Below are 21739 nucleotides of genomic sequence, written 5' to 3' on the forward strand. Positions count from 1 at the left end.
CACCAGGGAGATGCTCCAGCCCCCTCATCATCTTTGTAGCCCTCCACTGGCCCCTCTCCAGCAGCTCCTTGTCTCTCCTGAACTGGGGAGCCCAGCACTGGGCCCAGCACTCCAGATGGGGCCTCACCAGGGCAGAGCAGAGGGGGAGGATCCCCTCCCTCGACCTGCTGGCCACAGTCCTCCTAATGCACCCCAGGGTCCCTTTGGCCCCTTGGCCATGAGGACACACTGCTGGCCCATGGGCAGCTTGCTGCCCACCAGCACTGCCAGGTCTGTCTCCACAGAGCTGCCCCCCCAGCAGCTCAGCCCCAGCCTGTGCTGGTGTGTGGGGCTGTTTGTCCTCAGGGACAGGACCCTACACTTGCCTTGGTTGAACTTCATGAGGTTCCTCTCCGCCCAACTTTCCTACCTGCCCAGGTCTGGCTGAAGGGCAGCACAGCCTCTGGTGAATCAGCTGCTCCTCCGGGCCTGGTGTCATCAGCAACCTTGCTGAGGGCACACTGTCCCTTCATCCAGGTCGGTGATAGATAAATTGATCAGGACTGGGCCCTGAGAGAACTCCACGAGCTACAGGCCTCCAGCTAAACTCTGTGCTTTTGATCACAACCCCTCTGAGCATTGCCATTCATCCGGTTCCAACCCATTTCACAGTCCACTCATCTCAGTCACACTGCCTGAGCTTACCTATAAGGGTGTTACAGTATCACCAGGCGTGATTTCGCTTTGGTGAATCCATGCTGACTACTCCTGATAACCCTCTTTTCCTCCACATGCTTAGACATGACCTCCAGGATGAGCTGCTAATTAACACACAGGCATTCATTGTTTGTGCTTTAGTTGATTTACCTTTAACTGCCCTGTAGAGAAGAGGGCTTTACTTCCCTAAGGCAGCAGTTTGTAAATGCACGTCCATATTTGATCAGGGAAACAAGTAAAGTATTTGCTTAATTCTAACCATGTGTTTAAGACTAATTTCAAAGTAAATTTAAGCAGATAGTTAACAGGTTTTGGGGTTTATTGTTTTTAGGGTTGGAGTTTTTTTGGTGTTTTTTCTTCTTTTTTCTGAAGCGGAAGTTATGGAAAGTTTTGAGGAGACTCAATCATTTAAAAAAATAATGTATTGCAAAAATAGCATGTGCCTGAGCATCTCAAAAAGAGCTACAAACTTTGCTTAAAGCAGCTAGTTCCCTGTGAAGAATGTAAAATTGCTTTATCATAAAAAGTCACACTTCCTGTGAAGAATGTAAAATTGCTTTATCATAAAAAGTCACACTTCCAGGATGTGAAAGCCTCTTTTGAAGGGCTGCTGAAATCGAAATTTTGAAATTGAGCTTTATCTGTGTCAATTTAGTGGGCCAAAAAAAAAAATAAAAAAATCAGTTGATTTTCTTATGAATCACAAGTTCAGATAGGCCGCTGAAAGTCAGGAAGCCAAACTCAAGCTTACTTGATCATAGAACAAACTGCAGGTCAAATCAACTTTTGAACAAAGTTAGGGCAGTTAACATAGCCCAAGTTAAAGCTATATTATTTTTTTGCCATGCTTTGTATTTCCAAAAGGTTCCTTGTAGCAGTGACCTGGCCCCTGCTGCTTGTTCCGGGCCAAATGCCAGGTGCCCAGGCATGGTGGTGGCCAGTACTGCAGGATGGCCCAGCGTGCCAAGGATGTGCACAAGGAGAGAGAGTAAGGGAATGCGTGCATATGTGTGATGGCATTTAAAGCTCCAGCAAGCACACAGCATACATCTTTGCACATTAGCAGCCTTCCACAGCAATGTTTACTGGGCTTGCTCTGTGTAAACAGTCTGACATCTGTTTGTAGGAGAAAAGCAAAGCTTTGCTAAAAGGCTAGATTAACCTTTGAGGCAAATTTAGAAGAAAATTTGAAGGAGAAATCTGCAGACAGATTTTCTGCATTATGAATGCTAACAGTAGGCAAATAGCTTTTTACCACATATCGTCCCTAAAGCCATAGCAGTGTTTCTGTGATCTAGCTTTGATAAAATAGAAGTTGGAGCACATGTTCCACAACTCCTCAGGGTGGTTTTGTTAGTTTATGTATTTTTTTTCAGCCTTTGAAGATAAATATATAAATGCCTGTATAAATGCATATGCATGCATTGAAGGTTACAGGATTAGATCACTTAAAGACAGGATACAGCTATTAATTCTGTTTGGTTTCTGCCAGAAAATTCTTATAGTAACAGAATTTCTAGTGTTTTGGCCCAAGTTGGTTCCAGGATCCTAAGAACTTGAACTCCTTCTGAGCAAACTCATCTTGCAGATCTCCAATCATCATATCAGGAGACATAAGTTTTAGAAGAAAAAGAAAAAAAAGTTTGGGGTTTTTTTGTTATTTTTAAGATAAAGTTATTAATCTAGTAATGTCATGGTTTCAAGTGCATGTACCTAAAGTTAAATTCCTAATTTCATATATGGCTGCCTAAATAAATCAGTGGGCCTGTAGAGGTGTTGAAAAATCACTCCTCTTATTAGATAGTATAAGGGTATTTGCAGGTTAAGATGTTAATCCCTTGTTAATTTGGGGATTCAGAAATCGAGATTTTAATGTTTTCTAATTTGACTTATCAGTGAAAATGAATTAATCAGTATTAGAGCCTAATTGGAGGCCTTCCCAGAAAATCCAAAGATTGGCAGAATGATTGACTTTCTTTTCAAAGTACTTCAGTTTGACAAAATTACCATATGAGACAGAATATGACAGTGTGGTCATATTTAATGTATAACCTGATCTTTGCTCAGCCAATGCCTTATCATAACTTTTCCCATTACAATTGTATTTTCTGCTCGCTCTCTCTCCTTTCCTGCAGCAGGTTTCTCAAATAACATTGTACATGATTTTAGTGGGTGCCGTAGCGGTATAACGTATTGTGATGACGATACCATGCTTTGCAAATGACTCAATGCACCTGGAACTTAGGTTACAGACTTTTAGTTCCAGGGCTGGAACTGCAATGTCTCAGCAAGTCTTTAAACCTGGTTTTACAAATAGATGGCTTTGCACTGTCCTGGACATGCACTACAGCTTCCAGAGGGAAGGAAAAGGTGAAATCCAGACTAGATGGGAAGCATTTGGCCCAGCAGGATATCCCCAACATTTCACCCTTAGGGTCATGGTTCAGAATGTGACTTCCAGGCAGAGCAACCTGTGGGGAGGGACAGGATCTCCTGCGGTACAGGAGCTGTCACCAGGTCATTTTGCTGCCAGTGGGAGTATGTTTCCCTGTAGTTTGGGGCTGTTTGAAGGTCAGGAGTCAAATATCTAGTGCTTTTGTGTTTAGTGTTGCTCATGCAATTGATAATGTTTGTTCCTGTTCACACAGGATTAGTCACTGAGATGAGGGAGAACATTTCAGTGGCTGCAGTTCATGAAAGAAGAGCAGGGATGTCATACGTTCATAATGTCTTAAACTGCTGAAGTTTTCTGAAGCTTAAAACAGATATTTATGTATTTCTCAAAAAAAATCGTATGTATTATATTGTGTATATAATAGGCACCAGGACTGCCAGAAGCAAATGCATAGCTCCCCACAATGCCATTAATTTTGGTGCCCTGTGCCTCTGAAAAGTATTACCCCCCCTGCTTTAGGCTGACTTTGCTCCCAGTCTGCTGGGGCTCCAGGTCTGCCAAACTGCCACCTCCCCTGCAGGGACAGAACCAACCTGAAGTGGCAGAATAGGTGCAGATCACTCTTAACTCTCTCCTTCCTGCTCTGTTCAGACCTGGGGGTGAAAATGAATCCACTAAAAGGCAGGAGGACATTTCAGTTTTTTCTTCAGTGGTTCTCACCCTTTCCATATTCCTGCCCACAGCCCTGGGCTGTGTTTTTCTGACAGACCCAGCTTGATGACCATCTGGTGGTTTGGTAGGTACACGAGTTTGGACAGGACATCTTGCCAGGCACAAGACTGTGACCTAGCTCCCCCACCACAGCAAATAGGTCTTGTTTCCATTCCACATTTTAGCCAGACTGAAAAGACGTTTTTCAGTTTATCCAAGACATAAGCTTCTCTTTTTTTGTGGCTGCGGATTGTTGTGTCATCATGGCCAGTTTCTTTGTTACAAACATCTAGTCAGCAGCATCTTGTGAAAAAATGGTCACAGATTCAGTGCCAGCCCCAAAAGCTAAGAGCTGGGTGGGAGCTGAGTAAGGGGGAGGACATGCACCAAGAACTGAGTTTCCAGCAGTACCTTCTGTGAGAGTAGTTCAGTGCTTGAATCCTTTGGTCAATGAGAAAGAGATCAAGAGAGTGGGAAAAATAAGAAGAGGTTCATTCTGCAGGCTAGGGACTACTTATAGCTTTCATGCTTTCACTCTTTTATTTTATATGACCCATTGGTCTCCCCCCCAATACCTCAAGATTCTTAAATAAGACTAATATTTTTGACAGTTTCCTGGGGAAAAAGAAGAAATAACTCTGAACTGAGATATAGCACATGACATTTCTCCTTTGATTTGGATATACTGGGGGAGGGGTGGAGGGGAGAGGGAGAGTTTAAAATTTAGTCTCAGAATAAGAAGTTAGCTTCACCTTGAAAATAACAGGAATCATACATTCCCATAATAACATTGCACCAGCAACATGTTCTTCATTTTTCCTGTGGCTTCTTGATAAATAAAAAAACATGTTAAGAAAAAAGGGAGAGAGAAATTAATTCTACAGCTGCGTTGAAGTTAAATGATTATTTTCACAGTACAAGAGAAACAAAGTAATGTGTAACAATAATGCCAAAAAACCCCAGAGTGATCTTTATTTCCAGTCGAATGATGAGGATGAAGAAGAAAACAATAGAGAAAGATGAATTCTTAGCAAATGTTCCTCATTTTCTTTTCTCCCCTTCTCAATTTGTTCAGGGGTTGCACCCTAACCAGCTTACCACTAACATTTTTTTTCACATGTTGATTAATGAGGGAAGGCAGGCTTTGAAGCCACTTTCTTCTCCCAGACAGGTGCAGTGTTTTAACTGTGAAAGAGTTGACATGTGAATTATTTGTACAGAGGGAGCTATCTAAACACATCGTTAGCAAAGGACAAAAGGCATTGACCTAACCTGGTGTCACAGCACTTCCAAATCCTTGGTTGCTTTCCAACTTACTGATTGTTTAAATGTTTGCCATCGTTATTGGCAATGCCTATTTTTTCCTCCATTGTTAAATTCAGGTTGTGAAAACAGAGTGTTTGATTTGCATGGAGATCTTTTTTCCCTTTGTCAAATATTACCAGTATCTCTGGCATGTGGCAAAATTCAGGTAATGTAACTGTAGGCAAACTTATGGGCTTCTCATGAAGGATAAAAGATACAATCTGTTGATAAAATATTGTAAAAAATCTGCTCCCACTCCACTAGGAAAAGAAAGTTAATAGTAATCAATTGCTTTGTTTTTGTGGCTTATGATTTGTTCCCTATTGAACAAAACTATGTCTCTCATGTTTAAGTTTTATTGTATGCTCAAATTTAAGCACATGTCAGCAAGCTTTTATGAATGAAGCCTTTGTGCTTCTGAATTGTCAAATACTATTTACAAATATTTTAGGAGAGTTATTGATTATGACATGGGGGAGGAGGGGGACGGACGATGACAATGAATCCACAGTTGTCCAAAACAAAATTATGTCTTTTATCTAACTAGTCCTTTCACTCTCCTCAAATTTTAATAAAATATGTTTTACATCTATAGGTCAGGAACCAAAGAGCACATTAAGCATTCAAGCGAAAGGTTAAAGATCTACTACCAAGTAATGAAATGCCAGGTGTTTATGAAACTCCAGAGCCCTGTGAGGGGAAAAGTAGAGGGGAAAGACAGGAAGAGTTCTGAACCTATGGGTAAAACAACATAAACAGGATACCAAACAGAGAAGGGGAGGGGGGGGGGACAGTAATGAAGTGCTGCTCAATACTTGTGAAATCAGAGCCATAATTTCATCCTGCCAGAGGATAAGACAGGAATGAACAATGAAGGCACAGAGGAGGAGGAGGTGACAGTCACTGTAAATCAATACCCAAGGTTAACACAGGACATTCGGTAAGAACACTGCTTCATTAAAAATAGGAATCATGATGGGCTGGGATTAAGGGACGTGTCCAATTTAGACGCTGTTAGCTTTCTCTGCAGTATCCCAAGGCAGATGGGGAGGCAACTCCATCAGTTAACACGTTTACGACTAGAAAGTGATGGCTGCTAAACAAATGGTAAATAGTTATGAGTAGCAGGGTGCTGGACTTGGGGGTCCAGTGATCTTTTCAAGTCTAGATCTGCCATTATTCTGCCTTCCTTTCACTGAAAATAGGCAAAGCACTACTGAGGGCTCTTTGGACTGGTGCCCAGCCAGCTGAAACAGCCAGCTGGAGATCTTCCAAGTGTAGGAGGTACACAGCTGTCAAGACGCTCTAGACTACAATACTGGCAGGGCCACCGATAGGCAGATGCTACTGCTGCAATTGCATCAAGCCCTGAGCTCAAAGAGATCCATCCTGTTTTCACTCAGACAATGTGGGAACTTGGTCTTTGCATAGTGCCTTATGAAACCCAAATGTCTGGCAATGAGCTGCTTCTTCCCACTCTTTTCCCTAATTTGCTCAAACTTGGGTCTTCACATTGACATGAAGCCTGGGCAGAAGAAAGGGGGGGGTTCCTTGCCATATTGCAACAGCCAAGCCTCCCAGCGCTTCCACCTGGCCCCTGCTCCTGCTTCTCTCTCTGGGGTACATCAGCACAAGGAAACATCTGCCCTAGACATATTTCTGCCTACAGCTACCTCTTTGTGGATTCCTATATGCATTTCATGCTCCTTTTTTTAGCCTAAGAAAGGTACATTTACTTGGAATGAAGTGTCACTAGCTGATAAATTGAGGACTCCTGCCCTATGCTGTAGGTCTGGAGGTGGAAAGGTGGTCTTTGCTAGTCTGTCTCCCTCCTATCTTCTGTGTATGTGCTTGTGGCTTGACTATGATTTCTCTGGTTTAAACACAGTGTAGTAAATCAAAAGTAGCTTGTGCTTATGTAGCACCTGTTGTCAGGACAATCAATTTTCCAGGAATTTCTTGAAATTAGTATGATTTCACCCTGCTGGTGCCAAGTAGGCATGCTTATATACAGTTTGCAAACAAGGAAACTAAAGCTCAGGGTTGACCCAACACCGTCAAATAGTGGGAGGAGCCAAAAAAATATTTGGCTGCAGAACCAGGCACGTTCTGACCAGGCTTTTGTAGCAGTTGTTTTCTTGTCTTTGCTGCAGTCAGATGAATAGCAGTACACAGGCTTATATCCATCCACGCACACATCTATATATCCATCTACCTACCCACCTACTTACCTACCTACCTACCTATCCAATCTGTGTGTCACTGAAGGCTGCTACAGCTGATACAGTATTAAGCCATCTATCTCTCTCTCTGCATGTAATTTATATATATGTGTATTGCTTTTTCTGGTGATCTCAAAATAGTCTTTCAAATTTTTTAACCCTTCCAAAGTCATTATCATAGAAACTTAGAAAGGGTAAAGCTAAAAGCCCTGGGAGGTCATCTCATCCATCTCTTTGCTCCAGGCGACCCTATTATGATAAAGTACTAGTGAGTTAGAATCATAACAGATGGAGAATCGTACGTATGTATACACTTTTTCCCATGGAGTAGAAAAGGGAATCATGTGCAGATTTTTTACATAAAGAAACAGTGTGTAGCTTACCCACTGTGAATAAATCTAATTTAGTCATCTTTATGCCTCCCTGATCTTCATCCTCTGAAGTTTGCTGGAGGGTCAGATGTGCACTCTGGGAAATTTTCCACATTCTGTGTTGGTTCTTTCTGCCCCCACTCCCCCCCCTTCTTAAACCCACTACTCAGCCTTGTGCTTAAGTGTTTCTACGTTATCGCAATGCCACCAGCAGCGCTGAGGCTGTGCTGAGGGCCCTGGCTTTGCTGGGGGCTGCGTGAGCAGCGCTCCAGGTCCCTTGTGCCGTGGTGTGCCACAGCCTCTGCATGACAGCAGAACATAGCACACCTGGGAGGTGACAGCTTTGGGCTGGACCAGGATCATTTTCAAAGGAAATGCTGGTGTTGGACACTGGGACCTAGGGCTCTGCTTTCTGCTTCCACCTCTGCTACTAATCTTTATATGGTCTTTGGCAAATCACTTACCTTCTATGCTTCCCAGCTGCAAAAATACTTAGGTGCCCAGTACCCCATCCTGTTGTGGTTTTCTTTTCTTTTCTTTTCTTTTCTTTTCTTTTCTTTTCTTTTCTTTTCTTTTCTTTTCTTTTCTTTTCTTTTCTTTTCTTTTCTTTTCTTTTCTTTTCTTTTCTTTTCTTTTCTTTTCTTTTCTTTTCTTTTCTTTTCTTTTTTTTTCTTCCCAGTGGTGGGCTTATGCTTTTATGCTTTTTTTTTTTTTTTTTTCCTTGGGTTATTTTGGAAATCATTTTCAGATCACCAGATATGTAACTTACCTGACAGTGTTATTACTCTAAGGTGCACCTTATTTTTAACATGTGAGATCGTGCTGTATTTTTTGAAATATTTCCATTCATAAACGAAATTGCAGTTCCACGCTGACACACTTCAGCTCTCACTTGCAATCTCATTCTTTTCTTTGCTTTTTTTTTTTAATGGTTTTTTTTTTTCCTCTACATCCTTTTTCACAGATCTTAGCAATAAAAGAATTGTACTTTGTTGCATTTGTCTAACCACATTGGGTGTTTTTAATCACCTCTCAGAGAGTCAAAGCCAGGATCAACTTCCTTTTGTAAAACCCGGTCAAAAAGATCAGAATCACAGCACTTCACTTTAAAAATCAGTAGTAGTATTTATTTTCAAGTGTAATAGTAGGGCCTCAGCTCTCCACATATGTGTAAGCATACTGGTATATCGGGTGCATTAGCGATACCTCAAGAAAAGCAGTTAAACGAGTGGGATCTGTGGCACTGAGTAGCTACCCTTCCTTGGGGAATGCGGTCTGACTCATTGCACCGGGGTGTGACGAGTGTTACTGTCTGTCCTTTCAGCTGTACAGCATGTGTCTTTTACAGCTGCATGCTGAATGGTAAGTGATGCAGATGCTATAGTTAGGAGCAGAACTCAGCCACTGAAAGGATCTCCCGGTATCGGTCCCAGCTGCTCATGCCCCACCGTGTGCTGGCACCCGGGGACAAGGGACGTGCCGTGTGCCAGCCGAGGCTTTTCTCCACCTCAGTGTAGACTGACATGCATTCTGGTTTTGCTGATGAAATTCACCTATAGCGTTCTTTTTTGTCCAACCCCACAGCTGAAGGCTGACGAAAGGGTCATCAAAACAGAGCATGGGCTGCTGATCCGCAGCTTGCAAAGAAGGGATGCGGGAGCCTATTTCTGCAAAGCCCAGGAGCACACTTTTGTCCATACCATTGTGAAACTGAATTTGAACATCATTGAGAATGGACAAATGGAAAGCACTCAGAAAACTGAGGATGATGAGGGTCGGGTGAGAGATTTGCTGACGGAGTCCCGGCTGAGGTACAAGGACTATATCCAGCTCGTCAGCAGCCCCAGCTTTAGCCTGGATGAATACTGTGAACAGATGTGGCACCGGGAGAAGAGGCGGCAGCGGAACAAAGGTGGTGCCAAATGGAAGCATGTGCAGGAGATGAAAAAAAAGCGAAACCGAAGGCACCATGAGCCAGCCGGGCCACTATCTACATAGTTTGCAAATGCTATTTAAAGAAAGGACATTTTCCATGAAAAAAGAAAAAGAAAATAATACTGTGTTCTAGTTTTGTGCAACTTGCCTATGAATTAGTACTGCTTCTTATTGAGATCAGATAACTCACCATCACTAATAATCTGTATGAGACTGTACAAGCGGATTCCATACCAAATGAGATGTTCCTTATTGGAGTACCACACACCAGGCAATAATTTTAAATGAATTCATTAAAAAGAAAACGTACACTTTTAGCTAATTTCTGGGTAGCCTGAGGCTACGTGGGCTGTGTTCTGTGCTTCCTGCATAATTTTCACATAGGATTTGGTGTCCGTGTTCCCATGTTAATATTTGCTGCCACATTCCACCCCAGAGGTGGCTACATTTCAGGGGAGGGCAGATGTATTTCTAGTTCTTTGGCATCTTTCTGAAAAGAAGCATGGTAGAAATGTGTGACAGATCTGCAAGAATACCCGCTAATTTACCCATTGGGCTTGTATACAGGCACGTGGGTGGGGTTTGCTAGCACAGACAGGCACAGCAAAAAATCAAATTAAATATTGGCTTAGCAACAGCATTCATTCTCCCTATAAAAAAAAAAAAAAAAGAGGGGAATTATCGAGCGTTACTCATTAGAGTTTGACTAGCCACCAGTTTGCAGTCCATCTGCTGAAATGAAATGTTGACTCTAATTGAAACTGCCACCGAGATGCTTGGAAGTAAATTTCCTAAGTGGTCAGTGGGAGGTATGTGCACAAATCCTATTAACAAATAATGGGATTCCTGCCTGCACCTCTCCTGACTCTCCGAAGGTTTGACTCTGACTGTTTCTCTGGCTGTTTGCTAGCTTTATGCAGAGGAAAAGAAAGATGAAAGACAATAATAAAGCTAAAAAAAAAAAAGACGATGAGGGAAAATATTTAGTGGCTGAGACCAGTGCTCTTGACACAGAGCTGACATTCCTCAGATGTGTGTATTCTTTGGGATTTTCTCCCAAAGGTCTTATGTATTTTTAAGTTGAAAATTTGCATCGTTGGAATTAATACTTTTATTATAATTAAATAAAACAAAAGATGTCCATGTGTAAATAAAACTTTTAAGTTTGAAATTTGCTATATACCATAATTTTCATTTGTAAAGTGTTCCTTGGTTCATATTGTGTTTTAATAGTGTAAATTTTTCCATATAAGCAAGAAACACTGACTTCACTTCTGTCTATTTTACATGCATGTGATTTCGTTGATTTTATTCCTGATATGCAGCAACAAACACAGGCTCAAAATCAGGCCTACTGTCTCTTCTCATGAGTCACCGCCCCCCCTTTCCTCTCTTCCAGCTAACCTCCCTCCGTTTTGCCTTTCACGCCTTTTTGAGTGTGAAATGACAAATTAGCCACTTCCTCACATGGAAGAGAGCTTTGACGGATACCAAAACGACAGACTTTGCTTGTTTCTCATGCATTCTACAGATCTTGAGAGCAAAGTCTGTGGGAAACCCATGTAATTGGTGTGCACCTCATTAAGGAACCGAAAACATTGGCTCTGAAAGTTGCAGATTCGCCCTTGCCCATGCTGGTGTTTGTGTGCGCATTCAGTTCCTGATCTATAGTTGTGTAGATCCAATTTGCATCGTTGTTCATTTCCTCTCTGCTGAAAGTCAGATATAGTGAAGTGTTTGTCAGATTTCAGCAAGGAATCTCAGCTTACCCACGTTTCTTGTAAAACCCCAAGGCTGAGTTGTTGCATGTGTTGTATAAAAGCCAGCGATGCCATATGTCATTAATTTTAGGTGCTTTTTTAATAGGAGATGTATGAGTTAATTAGGAGATGTTAGATAGCATGCCTACAATGCTTTGATAGTGTAAAGCACTGAGTGCTAAATATTATAAAATATGGCTGTGGGGAGGAGGGAGTTTCTCAGCACAGGACCTTTAATCAGCAGAGAGACTGACGCTGAAGATACTAACCAGTCATACAGTACTTTGAGAACACACAGAGAACTTTTTGCCATTTTTGCTGCAAAATAACATTGGCCAGGCATTTCACAAGAGGCTCGTCATGTTGGGTACCCTGATTTTAAGGCCAATTAAGACTACTTAAAGGAGGAATGGGGGGGTAATAAACTACTACATATAAAGCACCCTAAGACAGGGATACTCAATATTCTTGGCTGGAAGGTTGTGCTGTCACCATACAGAACCTGCCCAATTATTCCTTATTGGAATTTTATCAGTCCACAAAGTCCCATTTCTCGGACTTGGACATAAGTAAATGAGTGGAACGACACCAAGTCTATGGAATAACAGTGGTCTGCATTCGCATACACTGACAAAGGACCTACTCTTCTACCCAGTGGTGACGCAGTATTTTAATTATTGCATTTCAGATGACTCTCATCACATGTTTGCCTAATTCATAAAAAAGCAAACCCATGGTTTTTCTCTTCCATGAAAATGAAATAATCTGATTTATGCTTAGATATAATTGGGGTTATGCATTCTACAAATGAACCCCCCCAACTGACTTTAGTAGAAGTCTGGGATGACTAAGGGTCTCAGTGCTGGGAGCATTAGATTTAAATGGTTGAATTAAAATGTTATTACTCTTAAAACAACTTTCATTTCTTTTATTTCAAATGTTGCTGCAATGAGATTCTTCTTAAAGAAATGACCTCATCAGTCTGGGGTACAGTGGTAGTGTAAACCCCCAAGTGAGATATAAGGCCTCTTCCATCACGGGAAATAAATTCAATATGCCCCAAACCAGTGTGCTGTATTGGGTTCATGCCACCCCAGGGAGCATATTTAATGGTGTTGCATAGATAAAAGTCAATGTTTTGGTACACTGGGTAAGATGTACGCTGTAGGTGGCAGGGCTGGCACAGCTGCTCATGCACAGCAGATCCACATGCAAACCAGAGCCTGGAGGACCTTGGAGATCATGGAATGAGAGAGACAGATCAGGGATCACTCCAGGAGGTAAGACAGGGTTTTGTTAGGCAGGACTCAACAGTGCAGACCCAGGAGGAGGTGCAGGAGGAGCGGTGGGTCTCTCTTTGCAACCTGCAGTCCCAGAGAGGCTTCAGGGGATGAGCTAGCCCAGAAATCTTAACAGGAGGGGATCCCCCTCTTTTCAGAATATTTCATCTTCTGTATAATTTAAAGGCTCAACTCTTAGGACTGCTTAGATTTCAAATCAATGATTTGGGGGTCAGCTGGGCTGCTGTGATCTGTACTATGAGCCACAACAGGCCCATAGTTAAAATGAAACTGAGCCTTGCCTCCTTCAAGAGCTCCGTAAAAGTGAAGTTGAACAAAGGTTTGTCCAGAGTGGAAAAAAGCTGCCTCCGCCTTAATAACTGTAGGTTTTTAACAGATCCCTTAGCGCATATGATACAACATAGATATTTATTTACATATGCATTCAACCAGGAGTCCAATTATTAATACATTATCTTTTCATTCAACAAAACCTTTCCATTGACCCTGCTTCAACAAAAGGTCAGTGTTGGGCTGTGCTGAAGTGGCTTCAAACAGATTCTTAGAATCACCAGCACAATGTGAGCTGTAGTTATAAAAATGCTGAAAACTGACATAAGCTTTAAAACCCAACAGAGCCCTAAATTTTGTAGCGATCTTGCAGTCAGTTAAAATAAAACAGAAAATGGGATTAGCGGAAAAAGGAATAAAGTATTAACACTTATTCTGATAAACTAGTTCCATTACTGGAAACTGTTCCAACAACAGGTGTGAATGCGTGTTCAAGCCATAAGCAAATACTCTCCTCTCCAAGCCATTAAACTTACATTGCTTGAGGTATCTAAGAGCCTGAATACCTTCTAGTTCATGCATAGATTTTGGACCTGGTTCTTATGTCACTCATAACAAAGTAATTAGGCTGAATGCAACAGATTTCCTCTGGTTCATGTGCTTTTGAGATCAGAAGATCCCTACAGTTCAAGTGCTGTGAACCTTTTAGTCTAACCTTTATGGATATTGATCTGCATTTAACAATTCAGATAATGAATAATTATTTGTTATTATTACTCATTATTCATGTAATAAGCCCATGTCTCATAATAATGTCTGTCTCAAGATTTAATAACGACTAATGGAAAATGAGTTTACTAATGTTTTGTCATATGAGCATATGTGTATAGGATTGCACATACAAATGTCTTATTTTCTCTTCATTTTGTAACAGGTTAATTTGCAAAAAACGAATGTGATTTCAAGAATGAAGGTGCAGCTCAGCTTCCACTGACAGCAGAGATTAAAATCCTTCTGCAACTCAATTGTGGCCTAAGGAGACAATAGTCTATTTATAGGCTGGTAGTCAAACACCCAAAGTTATGTGTTGTTCTGTAGAGAGTATTGGCCTGGTTCTTCTTGCACATAGTTGTAGATGATACGCGGAGGTCTAAAGAATTACATCTGCATGAATGGAAAATTAAGCCCACATGTCTCTCTAATATATTCTGTTACATTTTATAAACTTTAAATGGTCTCTATTGTAATATTTTACTATGGCGTTGCTATGATTACCCTGAACTAGGCTTCTGTCATTAGCTGAAGTGTGACATTCTTTGCAGTTGTAATCAAGATTCGGAGGTTTGTAAAGTAAGTTCATTACAGTAACAAAAAAGAAGGCAGGGGAAAAGAGTTTAATTATAAGTTCTACAAGGCAGATTTTATTTCTGTGTATCAAAATAGCCGTTATCCTGAAATCTGTCAGAAACATCAGTACTTGTTTTCCTTCTTTGGTCTGGTAACGATACATAACAAATTGCGCTCTTAAGTTTATCACTTGCCAATGTGTGGCTGAAACATCTGGTCTGACAGCTGTAGCAAGACTAGGGTTTTACTTGCTTGTTCTTTTCTTCCACCGGTTAAGCCCCTTGTCTCCTGCCTTTGAGACGCTCTGGTCTGCCAGGTAACCCCACTTTTATATGGAGGAACACTCAGGATTTGGTGTTTCCTCAACATATAAACTTCCCTACAAAGTCATAGTATCACAGTCTGCCGTCAGATGATGACTTTTCTATGCATTAGCTTTTGCATTCAGTTGCAGGTGCAAACCAAACACTGTGAGATAAATTGGACACTAGATGGGGTTTTCATTTAGAAAGGAAATTTTGGGACCGTTACTCAGAGCTCTCCTTTCTTTTTTTTGCTTATGTGGTTGCTGTGGATAGTTCTCAAATTTAAAATCAGTCTTTTGTGCTTTAAAGCATAAGATTTTCCATGTGATGTTAAAAAAACCCCAACCACCAGAAGACCATTTCCAGGTGATTTTTTTGATTGATATAGACTGCTGGTTAATAGTTTCAAACAGTACAAACCAATGCAATCATCTGCCCAGCCATAGATGGTTGCGATACTTGTAAGGAGCCCAGACACATCTCAGCTTTGGTGATGTTGCATATTCTGTTCCCTTTGTCTTTCAGTGTGTAAGTGCTTTGGCTGGGTTTCTGGTTTTGGTTTTGTTTTTGGGGTGGAGTGGAATTATTTTTGGTTTTGGCTTGGGTGTTTTTTGGGGGTGGTGGTGTTGTTTTGATGTTTTGTTTTTGTTTGGTTTTTTATTTTTTTCTTGTTTCATGTGTGTGGTTTGCTTTTTGTGTTCTACTTAGGTTTTTTTGCATTATTTCTCCTGCTACAAGGAACCATGCCCAAAGCCAGATGCTTTCTAGTGGTGCAACATATGATGAAGCAGAAAGAGGAACAGAAGGCTTGGGCAGATATTTTGGTATGGAAACAACACAGTACATTTATAAGGGGCAAAGTCTTATGGCTTAAATGACTGTGCTGAGAGTATAAAGGCTTGGTGCCATTTCTCTGGCCCAGGCTAAAGTTGAGGGTAGATTTACAGAAGGTATATTTTTAAATTTCTGAAATACTGTCAATATAAACAGATCCAGAAAATCTAATCTGTTATTAGGTCTGATATCTATGCTTGCCAGAAATATGGAAATAAAAATATGTGAACAGAATTCCACAGGTTTCCACTATCTAAATTTATTTCTATATTTTGAAATGCTTTATTTTTAAAAATGCTGTAATTTTAATTTTAAAATATGTTTATTAAAAATGTTTTTTGCTAAGAAAATGTTATTTTCTTAAATACTTTTAAAATCTGCACTTTTAGATCTCTCTTTGCAAAAATATCAGAAAAAATGGGAAAGCTGTAAGTGGCAGTGGAAAATACTTTATATTCCCATGTGTTTTCAAAAAAGACAAAGAAAAAGCAGCATTGGAGGTTGTTCATGTCCTCTTTTGGAGACTTTATGTGACTTCATTCAAGGATGTTTTCTGTAGAAATGTATTGTAATAATCACATTTTAAGACTGCTTGCGAACATATCTTGGCTGTAAAAGCTGGATGCAAAGCATATGAATCTAAAATATACAAATGAAAATAGATTATCTCTAAACATTTACGTAACTTTTTGATTTTTGGTGATGCATGCATCTCAATCCTCCTCTCCCCCAGTGACTATCTCGGGATGTCTCAGGATATACAGGAGCCTATAATTTCAAAATTCCAAATTCCAAACTGAAAAGTCACACTAAACAGAATGACTGCAAGGATTATGATTAATACCTCACATTTGAGCAGTAAAGACTACATTTTGTCCTAAGATGAAATTCATCACTCCTTCAGGAGCTCAGTACAGGAACTGCATGCCGTATACCTTCTTTTTTAAGTTGCAAGGCATGAGTGGTACTTGGGTCAACTTTGCAAGTGAGGTTGATTTTTCAGTCTGTAGTATAAATATTTATAGAGTAATAAGGCTGAAACATTTTGAGAAGAGTATCTATTTGTAAATGGTGCAGCTCTTTGAACTGATATGATAACTGAAGTATAAGCTATGCATTTGCCATGCCTGCTGGTTTACAGCAATATTTTGATCTTATATGCAAAGGTAACAAACAAATGCATATTTAATTTGTACTATAATATACAGAAAATTCTGAGGTTATGCTTCTTTTTTAAAACCATGTCCAACTACAGAATAAAATATGAGGTTTCAGAGAAACCAAGGCTGCAGCACGTTACCAAAATGGCAGGGATATTAATGCAAGGTTCAGTAATCTAAAGTGTCTTATTTCGGAAGTCTTAGCTGAGTAAGGACTATCTGAGCTTCACCCCTCCACTGAGGACGTGCCTAACACCAAGAGTGAGTTTACAGTCACAGCTTAGAGAAGCCACGGGCCTCACAGTGATTTAGATTAATACATGCAAAGCAATACACAATAGGCAGCTCTATGCTTATTCATTTAAATTCAATGATAGCTTTTTAATGCGTGCATTTCTAGATGATTAGCAACTACCATTGTCCTTAAAGACTGCACTGACATTGTGTTTTACAATTACCCTCAAGCCAAATTAATGGCCCATCCATCCTGGACTGCTTCAGGAGCACCTTTGGCTCTAAGGGACTGCAGATGTCTCCCGCCCTTCAGAGTGTTTTCAGGATGAAATCGGAGGAGAAGGAAGGGTTGCTCATTTTATTTTTTTTTTAAATCAGGTATTGTTGCTTCTGTCCACAGTTATGAGGAGAGGGAAATTTCTGGAAAAAAATATTGAAACAAATAAAAATCTTTAAGCAGGAAAATAAATAGGCTGACTGGTTTACCTCCTCCTCTAGCCTTCAGCTCAGAACTCTGTGTTGCAGGGGATTTATTAAAGGTCAAGGAGGCTATTTTGTTAACAAATGGTCAGCATGCTATTTCCAAGGACATCCGCACTGGTGCACTCAAGGATTCTTGATTCCCAGTCCCATGCTGTGTCCATTAGACCATGATGCTTCTGACCCTTTGCTGGGAAAGATCCCAGGATACTGCCGGCCAGAAAGCTGACGCCAAATCCCAACTGCGGCAATTGCTTTCTGCTCACCTACATTCCACCTGCAGTTGCAATTGGATATGGTATTCTTCATTTCCGAGCCTGAACTCTTGTTTCTGTGTTACCATGCACTGCTAAACAGCTGCTGTGTTCCCCCACTCCCTCCCCACAGGTGGCTGCATTTGATAATGTCTCATGTAGGATCAATCTTGGTCCCATTGAAGTAAGTGGGATTTCTGCCAGCGTGTTCCAGAACTGGTCCTGCATCCAGCTGGTAAAGAGCTTTCAGCTCTTGCAGAAGAGGTGATCTGCACAGGCTGGCTGGTTATCCAGGTTCATTAGCAGAGATGGGTGTCAGAGACAGAGAGAGAGACAGAAAGAAAGAAAGAAAGGAAAGGAAGAAAGAAAGGAAAGGAAGAAAGGAAGAAAGAAAGAAAGAAAGAAAGAAAGAAAGAAAGAAAGAAAGAAAGAAAGAAAAAGAAAGAAAGAAAAAGAAAAAGAAAAATCCTTCAGTTTCTTCCTGCCACTGCTTACTCAGTAAGAGCTTAAATGCAGCACTGTTTCCTGTGTACTCAGAGAAACAAAAGCTAATTAAGTTGAAATCTGTCATTTTTTTCTGTTAGAATTTAAACAGGGTCAAACTTCAAGACAATTAGTGATGAGTCTAGGGAAGAAGCACACAAGCTCATCTGCAGTTGCTCAGAAACATTTCCAGAATTGATTGGCCACCTGAGCAACCTCTGCTCCGCTCTTTTCTGTGTGTGGTGCCTCTTTCCAGGCCCTTGGAATCCAGGAGGGCTGTTAGCTGAGGAAGTCTGTGCTTAAAGTAAGAGGTATGAGGTAAAATCCGGCCCTTCATGATTCAAATGGTGGGAAGTGTTCTGGGATGTGTTCACACACAGAGTCCACATGTACTGTGAAAACAAGCAACTGGGAGCTAACAGCCTGTTCATAATAATTTATATTTCTGCAAAGTAAAACACAGCGTAGAGGATATGTAGGGGTTTGTATATGTAGCACCTCTGCAGCCATGTAGTTACCATGTAGAGTAATAACCAGATACTGGTGCAGAATGACAGGGCCTGCAGTTCCCAAGCACATTTCTGCAGGAATGTTTATCAAATATCAGGCAAAAATATACACCAGCTTAAACAGGACAATTTATGAAATGCTAATACACATTAGCTGCCTCCCTGCTTTTGCTTCAAATACTTTATAACAATTTGCAACTGAATATATAACAGAAAAAAGGTAGCAGGCATTTTTAAGAATTGCTAGATGAAAGTGAAGTGTTGTTAAGACAGGAAATTACACATGTTGATATCTTGGGCCAAACTTTGATTCTTTGCCTTACAATAAAAGTGCTAACGGCTATCATTTTTTATGTCTTCCAGTGTCACAATTACATTACGTTACAGTTATGTCTGCCAGCGTTAGATACATTTCCATGGGTAGGAATGAAAGTCAGCAGTAAAAGAGCAAGCTGCTCCTTTTCTGCTTCTCTCTTACAGGTAGGTGGGCTCCATGACTTTCTCCCAGGAAAACTTGGATGTTGGTTTTTTTCCCTTTCAAAGAAAACATCCACAGACACTCAGTGTTTGGACTGTCTCTGCTAACACGTACTAGACTTGCTTCTCTCCGTGGCTAGGATTACTTTAAGTGATTTCAAGTCAAGCCCAGGTGTTGGCATGTGCAGCACTGAAACTGTTGTTTTAGCTTTGGAAGTTGACAGCTTGGGCACCTAGGAGGCTTTTGAAATATACTCACATGAGAGTCAGTGTCATTAAGGTTTACTATTCAAGGGAACACAGAACTTTGTTATGGAATTGAAGTAATATACATTTTGGGTAATGCTGCATTACAGGGAAGACCTGTAAATTCAGGTCCCAGTCTAAAATTGTTGTTCCCCTTAAGGGAAAGCCCTTGGATGTCAGCCGCTAAGGTAAGCTTTGCTCTGTTCCCAAAGGACAGCAGTGGGCCAAAGCTTTTTGAACAGCAAGTATCCAGATAAGTAATAAGAAAGTTCCAGGAAACACTGATAATTCTCCTTCAGTGGATGAAAGACTGTAATTCCCCATCTCCTAATTGGATACAAGTCAATGTTCAGAGTGTGTTCTGATTTATGTCTTCCAACACATTTTTAGTGTAGGGAAGGTAGGGTGTGCATGGTATACCTAGGGTATGCATGGGCTGTGCTGTGTGAGAGCTACTTCAGCTAATGCCAAAGAGGAAGGTGTATCTATTACTGGTTATTATATGAAAAAGGTACCACTGCTCCCAGTTACATGGGAGACCGATCTGGCCTTGATAACGTAAAATTGCACATTCTGTGCCCATCGTTCTGATTCTCCCTGTATGTACCTGTGTAAGGCAGCGACTCTCATGTATTAGAGACGTGTGCTCAGAAAATCTGCTGGGCCTGAAACAGCGGTGGTGGAAGTGACCCAAACAGGCTGTGAGACTCCAGCATACATGAGCATTTGTGGATCTGTGAGTCAGTGGGGCACTGAGAGCAAACTCAACATGGCATGGTGCAAGAAAACTTACCAGCTGCTTTTCTAGGCAACAAGTGGAATCGCCAGTCATTGCTGGTAATCTAACCATCAGCTCTGTCCCTCCCTGGTCCATTCCACCAGCCCCCCTACCTCCGCACCCCCACCTCCACTTTTCCAACACCTTTTTCTTTGTTTTGGCAGTCCAGTCATAAAATCCAAACCAAAACCTGTAATTCTGGAGACTAAGCAGCTAAAGCTCAGGAGCTGTGATGCAGAGCAGCAGTGGGTCTTATTAAGGATTTAGCCTTAAATCACAAATTTAAAATTTGTAGTGCAGAAAAATAAGTGAACTCTAAATGTGGCTAGCAACCTAGCTACGGAATTCACCTTTTCCTGCTTGTATCTGTCGTTTACTGCAAAGAAAAATTCTGAATGCATTTAAACTTCAGTTGAATGTTGCAGTGTCGTCTGCAGGATGCCACTAAATAAAGATAAAGAGGATTGCTTCATTTAGATTGAAACCTGAGGTTTTAAACAGGGAAGAAATTACAGCATTTTCCAGTTTTCAGAATGTTCAGATTTTTCTGCCTGGATGGAGTTATGGACAGAAACCAAACCCATGAGAATCTGTTTACCCAGCGTTAAGGCAGTTTCAGAAGGAGAGAATCTGAGTCTCTGCTGACATACCTCTTGCCTACACAGAAGATAACAGCAGTAGAGAATATGCTGCTAGGTCAGAAAATCATAATTATATTCTCATTTTGGATAGAATGGACTATGAGTAAAGTATGCTGCACAAAACAGGAATGTTGCACCTTTAACTGTAGAAGAACATGAATAGGCACCAATCAACCCTTCTGAATCTGTATGTTGTTTCCTTTGTCTCTTTCCCTTCCAGCTGGTAAGTATTTTTATCTCCTGCTATATTTTTTCTTTCTCATTCCTGAGGGGATGGCATATTCTCACGTGAAGCATGCTTCAAAGCGCATTCCTGACTATAGGATTTAAAACATGGTGAAGAGGGTAACAATACTTTGTTTCACTTAATACAATCTAAACTCCATTTGGTAGAGGTGCCTTTATCTCAGGAATTCACAATTCACTTGCTGCATACTTCAGCTTCTCTCGCTGGTCCTTTTCGATGTCACTAAAGCAGCATATGAAAGTCCTCTATGATAAATGAAAACGTTCTGGAATATAAGTGGTAGGAAGCACATGCTATTTTACGCACTGATGCAATTCCATTCTGTTCCTATTAAAAGAACCTTTTTCATCGTGAGTGCTCTTGTCCTTTTTCTCCATACATGATACTAAATCTTCTGGGTTTTATTTTCTAGCTTTTGTTGTTTGCATTATATGTTCTGCTTTTGTTTAGACTATAAGGAGACCTTTTTTTATTAATAACAGAATGTAGGATTACATTTATGCATAAAAGTTATTTGAAAGAGGAAAACATAATACCAAGAAACTGCCAAAATTTCAGGCATAATATGGGAAGCTTGTTTTATGCAATGTGCAACCAGTTGGCTAAATGAAATGACAGGAACTCAAAGACCTGGAAAGTATAGGTGGAAGACTGCTGTGTGTCTTCTACTATATTACGTTTTGTCATACACCGTGTTTTTTCAAAGATGAATCTTTTTTGTTTGCATAATACACACGTTTAATCACAAATCTGAACTTTGGCTGAGGCATATATATAA

The 21739-nt window shown here is 40.7% G+C and overlaps 1 protein-coding gene across 6 annotated transcripts in view; it reads left to right on the plus strand.

The window, feature by feature from the left end:
- SEMA3D (semaphorin 3D) overlaps positions 1–10308 on the plus strand; it is a 144180-nt gene extending 133872 nt beyond the window's left edge. For all 6 annotated transcript variants that reach the window (XM_005240156.4, XM_055807609.1, XM_027790549.2 and 3 more), the window contains one exon: positions 9285–10308. In XM_005240156.4, coding sequence (XP_005240213.1) covers positions 9285–9698 — 414 coding nt within the window. In that variant the 3' untranslated portion in view covers positions 9699–10308. The remainder of the gene's footprint in view (positions 1–9284) is intronic.
- The last annotated feature ends 11431 nt before the right edge of the window (positions 10309–21739 follow it).

This window comes from Falco peregrinus, chromosome 6, assembly GCF_023634155.1.
Source record: "Falco peregrinus isolate bFalPer1 chromosome 6, bFalPer1.pri, whole genome shotgun sequence".
In the NCBI taxonomy this organism is placed as follows: Eukaryota; Metazoa; Chordata; class Aves; order Falconiformes; family Falconidae; genus Falco; species Falco peregrinus.